Genomic DNA, 12,207 nt, shown 5'->3' on the forward strand with positions numbered 1-12,207 from the left:
TTAAAGCATCTTAAATCCAACCCTTTGCTTTGCACTTGTTCCTGTTCCTCTCAGGCCTGTAGCAGTGATGTTGCCATCAAATTAGTGAATGTTTTTTCTCCTCACAACCTTGTTATTAGCAACCTCATTCTTGCCTATTCTTTGTGACACCTGCAAAACCTTACACTTGCTTGCTGAACTGCCGGCTTCTGGCCTTACAGTGCTTTTTGCCATGTCGTAGTTTATTCCTATTTGATCCTATGAGCTTCCCTTACAGACATCCCAAAATATTGTCCCATCATCCACCTTGCCCACAGCACTGATTTCATCACCCCAGCTCAGTGAAGCTCTGTAAAATTTACCCCATCCTAAGAGGCAGTGCTGTCTCCCCTTTTACGTATGCTACTGCCTCTCAGTCTACCAACCACTGCAGTGCTTTGGGTCCTACCTTGCACAGTGCTTCTTGATACAGCTATGAATACAGCCCTCCTGTCACAAGTATGTCAGCACTTATTCCTCCTCAGGGTTTAATTCAGCTGGTTTGGAAGCACGGGACCTCTTTCCCTAGCTAATGATTTTTTCTTCATTGGGCTGCAATTATTATACAGTAATGAACACACACACGTGTGTGCTTTGAAGGAATCTGTGTCACGTGTCTTTAATAGAGCACAGATGTGAATTCTGGCAGCTCTTATTGTTCAATATGTTCTCCTATTGTTGCTTGGTTTTTCTCACACTGTTCCTGATCTGGCAAACAGCAGAGGACTTGTCTGTCATACATTGGTCTCCGCAAACCTCCATGGAGCCAAAGTGTTAATCCACTGAGTCAGCCGTTCTGCATGGTTTTGGTGATTATATGAGTGAGCAAAGGAATAACAGGGAGCAGTAATTCTTCTCCTCCTCCATATTTCACTGTACAGCCCTGACGCTGCCACGTCTGGCAAACCCAGTGTGCAATCAGTGTTGATCTTCAGCTTAGACCTTTAGTAAGATAGTTCCATAAACATAATGACATCATGTCATGACATCATTACTTTCCTCTGTGTTTGAATCAGCTTGTGTGCTTTTATAGAAAATCGTATACATTCACTGCTCCTCCAACTTAATTGACAACAGGGAAGCACCACACACATTACTTTCAACATCAGGCTCTCAAGGGCATGAGCAACATTCCCATAACCCATTAGGTACCCGCCCAGACCAGACTTTGTCATCTTACAAGTAAAGACAGCTAAATAAACAGAAAAGTCAGTTTCACAGCGTAAAAGCTTGAAAAAATTTTAAAAAAATGAGAAAAAAACAAACCCAGGATTCTGTCTGGGGGAAGGGTGAAGCAAAAATTTTGCAGTACCTTGTTCATTGGGACTTCAGGACTGATTTGAAAACACTAGATTCTCTGGCGATACCATACTGGTCCCAAGAGACTAAAGCTTTGATGTCCCATTTCCCATCTTCCCCAGACCTTTCCCAGAACGAACCATGATTCTGCTGCTCCATGGAGTATTAATGTTAGTGTTGATTGGAAAGTCTCTGCAGAAGAATAACCCCTGGAAACTAGAAGTGGTATGTTGTATGATGTGGATAATGTGAACTGATGCATGAAACTAAGCATGGCTGAAGGATTCAGCATTCTTTATGGACAGGACAGTATATTAAATCACAGACCCATGGCCAGCATCTCTTGAGAGCCTCAGTGAAGCAAAAGACTTGAAAATACTGTACTTACATGATAGATCAGGTTTTGTCTATGGTATCTTCCTGAAGGTCAGTTTATATCCACCTCTGTTCTGCTGCTCCACCAGAAATAAATACAGAAGATAACTGTACACTTACAAGAAGTACTGAAAGTCCCATTATTTGTAGGAAAGGAGGGGCAGAGAGTAAAGGGGTAAGTGTCATAGTTTACAGCCATGTGTTTGCAAATAGGGGCTAATGTATGCATACCGGCACTCAGTTTCACACATCACTGCTGAAACACTGATTAACTGCAGAGTTATCTTTGCAATGACACTACACACAGAGCACAGCCCGTAAAATCAGGGGCTACAATGACTTCCTTTAGGCCATCAAAGTCCTCCATCCATGTCTCCCCAACCAAAGTCCCTAATTTAGGATTTGCACTCCTGTTTGACTCCGTACGCTGATTTATAGACATCTGTAAACATTGCCATCTCAACTCTTTTGTGTGACAGCGTCTAGGAATCAATTTATAGGATTTTAATTCAGTAATTCAGTGGGTTGAGTTGTGCATATGAACTAACACTTCCATGTCTGATTACTGAGCTAATCGCAGTGCCGCAGTCTCACCCCAAAACCCACAGGCGTCCTCTATCCCAACTTTGTCAACAGTTCATGCACATTTTAAAAGCATAGAAGTTTTTTTCCCCATTTCTCCAAGAAAAAGAGCCATTACAAAACATAAACATAAACAAACACACAGAAAGACACAGACATTTGCATCATTAAAAAAAAAAAGCATGCCTTTCTCATTAAACTCTGGTGTTATTCTTTGATTATAAGCATCTTCTTTCCCAGGAAATCTATGACTAAGTGTGTGTAAACCCACATCCCAGGGGTCTGCTCCTGTGGCAGTTGTGGCCACCCCCAGAACCCCCAGAACTGGGTCTGCGTATGCACCATATTCACACATGTAATACATCTTCTCTTCCTTCAGCTTCCCTACCCATCCATGTGCTTGCCAAGTATTCTAGCTGGTCACCTCGTTACAACAGAAATCCCAACCAGGATGTGGTAGAGGCTCACAATATTTGTACTGATTGGTCTAGCCCACATCACTTCCACCACTTAGAGTCAAAGAATTGTTTGATTTGAAAGGGACCTTCAAAGGTCATCTAGTCCAACTCCCCTGCAATGAACAGGGATACCTTTAGCTAGAGCAGGGTGCTCAGATCTAGGTCCAGCACCTAAACAGCAGCATCATAATTCTCATATCAGGTGGCTGTGGACTCTGGTTTCTTTAGTTCTGTGGATTATTGAGAGCATTTGTTCCTACTTCAGCAGTCTAAGGGCACTCCATTATCACTAGATCTACACTTCATGAAATCCAGCCAAATGCATACAATCCCTTCTCTCCTTGCTTTCCCCATAAGGCAGGTTCACATACACAGAAATTATACTAGTGTGGGATTTTGGTGATGCAAATGAATTTCCAGCAAGCCTTGTGCTAACATTCCCTCGGAACTGCAGCTTTCCTGGTGAAGCTGCCACATGTTTGCAGCCCTGGTCCCTGGCATTATGGTTAGTCCAAGTGGCTTGAGGTTCCAGCCTGATCCAGCACCAGCCGGGATGAGGCAAAGCTTCATCAAAAAAGCTGACATCACATTTCCAAGAAGCAAAGAGAAAGAGAGATACTTGAGCAGAGCTTTGCTAATGCCTGTGGTTTTTCCCAGGCTAGCATGAAACTTGGGTTGTTTATTGGATCCCAAACTATCTTTGCATGTACACAGGAAAACAGATGCTTCCCACTCCCAGGCCCTGTGCTTGGGCCAGGCTCCCTCAACAGAACTCTGCAGGTAGGGCACACAGCCGGGACATCAGAGACATGGCTTCCTGCCTCACTGCTTGGAGCTGACGATACCGCGTTATCTATCTCACGCACTTCTTCGTCCCCTTGCCAGGGGCATGAAACTTGTGGCCTGCTTTTCCGGCATGCTGGGAACAGTCATCACATTTGGCTTAAATAATATGCACGGGGCACAGATGACAGAGCTGGGAAACAGGCCAGGTCTCCCTGAGCCCAAACAAGCGGGTACCCTGGCTGCTGGGCTCCCTTTCATCTTCCAAAGCTAAAAGTCTGGCATGGTTCATCCTATCCTCAGGTGCAGCCCTCTGTTTGATTCACAGGTGCCAGAGGCTAATGAAGTTTCAAGTTCTTACAATAAATTATAGAGGCAAAGGAGAAATAGAGAGTAAACTCATGTGCCTGGACATATGCTTATCTTAACTGTGGAGCTGCAGGAAGGCTTCCTGTCAAGGTCTCCTATCACAGGACTGCTGGCCTGTGCCAGCACTACGGAGTATTGCTGCTGAGGGTTCTTTTCATTCATGAAGTGGAGTAGAACCATACAATTGTTAAGGCTGAAAAGACCACTAAGATCACTTAGTCTAACTACCAACCCATCCCCACCATCCCCACTAACCACAGTGCCACATCCTCGTGGTTCCTGAACACCTCCAGGGAAGGTGACTCCACCACCTCCCTGGGCAGCCTGTGCCACTGCAGCACCGCTCTTTCTGAGAATAAATTTTTCCTAATATCCAACCTGAGCCTCCCCTTGTACTACTTGAGGCCATTCCTTCTCATCCTATCACTGTTATCCGGGAGAAGAGGCTAACTCCCATGTCACTGCAACCTCCTTTCAGAGAGCGATGAGGTCTCCCCTGAGCTCCTCTTCTCCAGACTGAACAACTCCAGTTCCCTCAGCCACTCCCCATTAATACTTGTGCTCTGGACCCCTCACAGCTCTGCCACCCTTCTCTGGTCAAGCTCCAAGGCCTCCATGACTTTCATGTAGTGAGGGTCACGACACTGAACAGAGCACTTGAGGTGCAGCCTTCAGCTTTCTGCCTGAAGAATGTCTCCACAAGTGACACAGGTTGTCTGAGGGTGCGATGCACTCACTGTTCCCCTCTCCCATGACATTTCTTTACATAGGCAGCTGAACAGCAAAACATCGGCGCTGGTTACTAATTTTGTTATTTATAGCAGGCTGTCGCAGATGGAGACAGCAGCACCATTCTATCTTTAGGGCGTAGTGCCTGCCTGTCCATACAGACAATTGGTAATTAGCACAAGAACAGTTTGTTTATCTGTTCTCAAACTTAAATAAATAGGAGAACCATTTATCTGTCAAAACACAACTCCGGATCTCTAGGTTAACTGCTTGATGAATAGAGCTCAGTGCTTCAGGTATTTAGGTAGACTGAAGTTCCTTTTAGAGAACTTCCCAAGAAAGCAAATAAAAATATGCAATAAAAATTAGTGTGTTGCATATCAAAGGGATAGTAGATAGATCAGATAGACCTGGTTGCTTTCCTGGCACAGTCACTACGTGGCTATGCAACCTACGTGGCTGTGCAACCCAAATCTCAGCCAGTCCCTAGCAGTGAATCCCTGCACAAGCTGGGGAACAGGGGGCAGAGAGGATACTTCTGCTCTCTCCAAGTAAAATGTACGTTAAGATGCCCTTGGCTGGCTGGGATGGCAGGACCCTACACAATGTAAACTCCACAAGAACTAGAGTGAAGACATGACATAATTTTTTTTCTATTTTTATTGCTGATCCCAACCCTTCTTTGTTCTCTTTTATTCCCTACACCCACCCCTAATTTAGAGGAGAAAGGGAGAGACTTTGTGAATAGATGGACTTTGTGAGTTGTACCCGAGAGCTGGCCCCTCTTCCCCTCTCCTTCCCCCACCACTGCTGGAGGGAGGGGAACGGGAGCTGCAGAGGGACTGCTCGCACTCATGCTTAAGGCCAAAGCAATCTGTGTGAAAAGAGCAACAATCCTCATCTTTCTTAGAATTCAAATGTTTTCAGCGCCTGAAATTGCTTGTGTATTCACGGTGGCAGGTGGCGTTTTTTACATGCACATACACACACATGCATATCCACACGTACATGGTGGGAGAGAAAAAGTGGTTTTAGAAGTTAATGTTATCACGCAGCAAAAGAAGGTCAGATCTGAAGAGTTCTGCCTGTCCTCTGTTTCTGACCACGTGTGTCCCAGCAAAGAGCCACTTGCTTATTGAGCTGCCACCTGGGCAGTCTTTATTGGACCTGTTTATCTTCCCATCAGCATCTAGGCAGGGGATAAAAGCAACCAAATGAAAGTAAACTATTTCAAATACAATGGCTGGAAATAAAGACTAATGAGTTCCTTCTTCTGTCTTTCAGCTCACGACTCCGAATTTCCCTGTAGTGGTCAAGCTGGGACACGCTCATGCCGGAATGGGGAAGGTAAGTAAAGGAAAAAATACTTGCAGTTCAGGAAAGAGATATCTGTGTGGCACAGCCTCCTTGCATGCAATCAGCCAGCAGGGAGTTAAACCTTCCCACAGCCTATCTGAGTGGCACTGCCTGTTCCTGTGGGAGAAAAGGCCTCCTGCTGCTGTCACGCACAGAGACAGGCAGCGGTGTCAGTCTGGAGGCTGCCAGGGTGTGGGAGGGGGTTCAGAAGAGTGGGGGGAAGGCTGGCCAGGCAGGAGCCATTCAGCTTGGCTTTTATACATTTTCTGCTCTCTCAAAAGTAGTGATGTTGTTTATTCAAGCACCTGCAATGTGCAGCTACACCCCATAGCCCTCACAACGAGGCACAGCAGCTCTGGTCCTTTTGAGAGCATGACGATGACCTTATTCAATAAAGTGGGAGCCCTTCAGCTATTTTTTTCCTCCTTGCAAGGAAGAACAAGACCTTACAAAGCAGAGTGGCTGGTTGCCTGCCAAGGAATCCTGAAAAACAGTTCGCTCCCCAGAAGGACCTGTTTGTTTTTCCCAGGCTCACTGGGATCTTTATTCCTCCAGTGAATTGCCAGCCCCTGTTTCTGGGGGTGCCTGGTCTCCCTTTTCAGCAAGGCATCTCCAGTATGTCTCTGCTGCACTTTTGCCTCCTGTTTCCTTCATATGCCTCTTTTAAAAAGCATCTTCTGTCTGTCCAAAACATGATCTGTTCAGAGTTAGAGAATTCTGATGCATCATCTCTGAATCCAAATGGGTGATACATGAACTTTGTAATTGGTATCCCTGTCACTGTGCTTCCCTAGAGCAGATCTTTCTTCTCCCTGCCTCACACTGTTTGCCTGAAAAGCATACATAGGTACACCATACCTAAGCCTGGTACAGCCTGTTTGCTTGCAATCTGTAAACAAAAGTGCTTTCGAGCTTTCTGAATCACATACAGAAGCTCTCATGACCATCCTTCCTTTGGCTGCAGCAGCATTCCCATGTGTGGATGTTAGCTGCTGCAGCGGAAGTGGGCTCAGATTCCTGGGCAAGTGGTGGAAGTGGCCTTCAGCATCAAAGAGCAAACATTTAAATAAGCAGGAAAAGTTTGTTAAAATATTGGTGTTTCATATTTTAAACAGGCAGAGGTGTCATTGAATTAGACTACTTGCATGCAGACAGCTTTGAGCTGCTTGCAGCACGAGCTGCTGAACATGTCCCCAAGAAGGATTTTGTTAGCAAACTCCTGACAGGATAGAACTGGAGGAAGAAGACTCTCCCTGATGAAAGGCTTCAAGCTCTCTGAGGCCCTGTGGGGTTTCTTAGTCCTTCTGCAATTCTGGGTCTCTCTGACCACTACACAATTTCATCTGTAATGTAGGGAGGGATTCGTGTGTCTTTCTTTGCAATACAGACTCTTGGGTGGCTACAGAGATGAGGAAAGAATCAAAGGAAAGCATCCCACCCTAAGCAGTGTTTGCAGACAAAACAGTCCTCAAAAGCTGTTGTCTTCTGCACCACCACAGATCTTCTCCCACCTCTTATTTTCTCTTCCATTTTACTCTACAATGATCTTGGTTTTTGCTGTTGCAAGCTATAGAGAAAAAGTGTTTCTATGCAAAGTGCAGGCTGAATTATATGCAGTGGTACAAGGGCGTTACATAGGAAATCATTCCAAAAGCAGATTTGTTGAGACCTGGCGTCCTAGAAGAAAGAGCTGGTCTGAGGCCAAGTTTATTTTGGTCCATTATGAAATGTAGGGACTAGTAGCAAAGTATGAATGTGGCACTGGGCACTTGTCTCTTTAGTTAATGGGGAAGGTACAGGAAGGAAGGGCTGTTGACCTTATGGTTTTAGTTTAGGCTCTGCTCCAGCCACAGCCTCAAGGTAAGTTGAGGCTGATTAAATTAATTTTCTTGAAGTCCTGTTTCATTTCATTGCATTGAGAAAAAAAGAGAAAAGAGAGAGTGAAAATAAAGAACTATTCAGTTGGTTTAGAATACAAGTAACAGGAATTTGTTTTATTTTATTTTTAAGGCAATGGCAGGGTTGACAGTAAAAAAAAGTAAGAAAATGACAGAAATCCAGATAAGCAGAACTATGGGCTTACTGAAAAAGTAGCACCTAGAGGTAAAAATATAGAGAAATAAATAAGAATAATCAAATGTAAATGTCCTTTTAAGTAACTCAGAAGAGAAATGTTCCCTGGAGACATGATGATTTTAACCATCATAACATGTAAGTAATAATCAGTGATAATAAGGAGATTATAGAGAATAATAGAGGAATTAGAGTGAGAGAGATAAAAGATTTCTTGGTCTTCAGAAGTAAAGATGACAGAAAGAAACAGCAGGTTATTATCTCTGAAATATACACAGGAAGAAAAGAGAGAGGTTTGCTCTTGGTTTGGATGAGAGTAAGAAAGTAAAAGTTAATAAAGCATCAGCATCAGGTCATGTTTTATGTAAAAGCAGTGACTGAAGAAACAAAGGATAAAATAAACAACCTATTAGTCAAAGTACACACTTGTGCATTAAAAATAGTACTTACTGTAGCAAACGATGCCAAGATAGAGAGCCATGTACCTGTACCTCTAATGGGTGCTTCAAAGGATGCGAGTATTCAGATTACAATCTCATTACCAGGAGAAATTGTCAAGGAAGTGCTTACGTTTTTCTTTTTATTAATGATAAAATCACGTACAATGGGAGACACCAAGACTATGAAGAATGAGCAAAGATGGGAAGTCCATACACTGTTTTTTTTTATTTGTACTGAGGTAGCGGCCAGGAGCCAGACAAAGAGAAGGCTTCTTCCCCAACCAGCTCCACTTGACTTGTGGGGATATATTTGTGTCATTTCACAGTTCCTCATTTTCTCTGTTACAGACCAGAGTGCTACAGTGATTACATGATGCTTACTGCTAATTCATGCTAATAAGGCTCATAGCACTGTAAAAAATACTGACTGTTGATTAGGTTGTGATACTGTCTAGAAAGAGCCTCATTGTAATAGTCAGACTTTCATTTTCAAATATCCTGTTTTCAAAGCATTTTTTATAAATTTATTCACCACGTTTTTTGGGTGAAAGAGCTGAGCAGGGAATCCTTAAGCGTCAAAAGGAAAATAGCTGCTTTAGGATTTTTAAGAAACAGCCTCTGATCATTTTATCTTGAAAGAAGAGTAGCCAGCATAAAAAGACAGAACAGAGAGGGGTGACAGTACACCAGCAGTGACAGAACTGTTCTTGCCAAGTGATGTGTGCACGTAAGCTGTGGGTTGGAGATGAAGAAAAGAAAACCAGAATAAAAAACACCCCTTATAATTTCTATTGTGAAATCCAGAAGCAACAGCCTCTGTGTTGACTTGACCAGAAGCACCAGGAATAGCCTTCGCCAAGGGAGAAGAAAGGGCCTCAGGCAATTTATTTATCTAAAAGGTGGATAAATGCTCCTCAGCCCCTCGCATGACTATGATTAACTCCCTTCCAAAATTTGAAGTCACCTCTATCTTATGGGCACTGGAAAATTGTAGCAAGTATTCTGTGTACTGTTAGTCCAATACCGTGTTGATACAAGTGCAATATCAGAAATATTGCTTAGGTGATGGTTTACAATGGAGTCAGCAAACAGCTTTCTCAAGCTGTATTTAAGCTCCTCAACAATACCCAAGGTCTTTTCCAGGAAAATTACAGATGGATGCTGGGAGCAGTGCTTCCTCGTGTTGCACTGAACTGTTGTTCACCCAGCAATTCACAAGAGGTCAAGGCATTCTGAAGCACTGTGAAGTTCGAGCCTATCTATCCTAAATGTGGTTGGGGGGGTCTCTGTTGAATAGGGTGAGTGCTACAGTGAGAAAGAAGTAATACTTATTCCTGACTCCAGATCTTGTAATGCCAGAGCCCACTGCAAGAAATAAAGCTCTGAGTGTGTTAATATCTGGCATTTGTATGTTAACATGACCCCAAAGTGTCCTAGGAACAGAGCCCAGCACTACAAAGTCACTCAAAGAGCCTCTTCACCTCTTCCTGATCAGATCATGAGAAAGAGACAACTGCCAGATCTGCAGAGAGAGGAAAAACAGTTTCTATTCGTGTGGTTTTACATATATTTATATAAATTTAATAAATATATACATATATTGCTACTTCTGTTTTATTTTTAGATCTCTCTAATTAGGCCAGTTTAAGAGTCACCTCCTCTCTATGCCTGCCCCATAATTATGAAAATGCCTCCTCCAGTACAAATCCTGGCTCAGATGAATTTATTACACTGCAGAAGAAAAACTTGTTGTTCATAATAATGTGGTCAGAGTTATTTTCTCTCTTACTGGATGGGAAAGACTTCTCTCTCTTTTTTCTTTTTTCTTTTTTTTTTTTTTTTCTGATATAAATATAGTGCAAACTAAACAGAGCCACTATGTAATGTAAAAATACCACAAGCTTTTTATCAGGAAGGACAGCTCATCACCTTGTCTCTCTCGGGACTGGAAATAGAATGTTCTAAAAGTGAAAGCTTTGAAAATCCAATGCACTAAAGAGGAAAGGAAGGGGAAAGGGCTGCCTTGGTTTGTCAAGGAACAAATATTTTCTTTCACAGAGGGCAAATAATGACATGTAACATTCAGAACAGAGAAGCCCAATCACTGTGTTCCCACTGACTCATGAGTGAGGAGGTAACACCCATCTTGAAAATAGCAAGAGCATCCTCCTCATTTCTTGCACAGCAGTCTGGAACCTTTCGCTAGATGCAGAAAGTAGTGACTGAGCCAGGATACTGGGGTCCAGAGCTGCCAAGACCCGTGGTTGAGAGCAGCTATTCATTGGAAAGTTAATAGGGATTATAAGACTGAATGTAGTAGAGACATTCGGGAAAGCCTCAGTTTGAGGATAATAAGGAAGTGAAGACTTTAGCATATCTTTGTTATTTTGAGGTGGGTCAAAGGGCAAACCGCATTTGGTTAGGCCTAAACTGAATGTGTGTCAGCTTGCTCGAGTATCTGCTGAGAAGGGGGGTGTGATATGGGGAAGAGGGAAGCAGAGGGGCAGGAAGCCCTCTGTGCAGAGCCAGCTGTCCCAAAAAGGCACAGTCACTGCAGAGAGGCAACGTGCAGGTCGAGGTGGATGAAAACTCCCAAACTCCATGTTGCCAGGCCAGCTTCTATGAAGGAAAGCAGTCAGAGCTTGTATTTTTACAAGCCTATTAGGACTCAGTTAAACACCACAGAGCCAAGTCTGGCCCTGGCTCAGTTTAGGACATTCACCTTGCAGCTCAACCTGCCTCTAAGCCCAGTTTGGACAGAGAAACTGCATATGCAAGCCATGTCCCCAGTGGTGTGGGTTTAACCAGTGAGACTGAGCAAACTCTGGATGGCACTTGATGAGGCAAGGCAAAGGCAGCCCTTGCAAACTACTGTAATTCTGACACTCCAGCCAACTGACAGTTATTTTTCATGTGGCCACATCACTAATGAAAGCAAAAGGGCACAATGAGGCAATACCTGCGGTGCTTAAGTTGAAGATGAGAGAAGAAGGCCACAGCCCTAGGATCATAGTGTGCAGAAAGATGTGGGGTATACAAGAAGCAGGGAGGAGATTTGGGGCCTGGAGACTGAGGCAGTAGAAGTTTAGAAGCCTTTCAGTATCTAAAGGGGGGCTGTAAGACAGAAAGAGACAGACTCTTTCTCAGGGTTTTCTTGTGATAGGAAATGGGTTCAAACTAAAAGAGGAGAGATTTAGATAGGATACAAAAAAAAAAAAAAAAGGTTTTATTATAAGGGTAGTAAACTGAACAGGTTGACCAGGAATGCAGTGGAAGCTCCATCCCTGGAGACATCCAAGGTCAGGCTGGAGGGGCTCTGAGTGCCCTGCTCTAGCTGTGGGTGTCCCTGTTCATTGCAGGGGAGTTCAACTTGATGACCCTTATGGGTTCCTTCCAACTCAAACAACTCTATGAATCCATGAAGTTTTTGCCCAGTTCTGCTCGAGAAGAGGCTAGATCAATGCCTGTTGGGAAAGCTGCAGATGGGGATGGGAACAGTATCTTCTTTTAAAGGGCCACTGCTAGGCAGAGAGCAGGACCCATTTGTGTGAGGATATCCCTGAGGATCCAGGTCCCTCTCTACTGCACCCAGAGGAGTGTGGTGGGACACTGCTGGCACCCACATGGATGAAGAGAGCCAGAAGGGAAGCGGGGACTCTGCTGGAGAGATTTCTTGCTCAGAAAAGGCATTTGTCAACATACTGCCCCAAGCTCTTCACAACAGG

General features: G+C 43.9%; 1 protein-coding gene across 2 annotated transcripts in view; it reads left to right on the forward strand.

Moving 5' to 3' along the window:
- Positions 1-12,207, forward strand: part of SYN3 (synapsin III) — a 175,146-nt gene that overhangs the window by 137,095 nt on the left and 25,844 nt on the right. For both annotated transcript variants that reach the window (XM_042837827.1, XM_042837826.1), the window contains one exon: positions 5,898-5,960. In XM_042837827.1, coding sequence (XP_042693761.1) covers positions 5,898-5,960 — 63 coding nt within the window. The remainder of the gene's footprint in view (positions 1-5,897; positions 5,961-12,207) is intronic.

The sequence above is a fragment of the Centrocercus urophasianus genome, unplaced genomic scaffold, assembly GCF_019232065.1.
Source record: "Centrocercus urophasianus isolate 14NV4802_14NV808 unplaced genomic scaffold, USGS_Curo_1.0 seq_73, whole genome shotgun sequence".
NCBI classification, from domain to species: domain Eukaryota; kingdom Metazoa; phylum Chordata; class Aves; order Galliformes; family Phasianidae; genus Centrocercus; species Centrocercus urophasianus.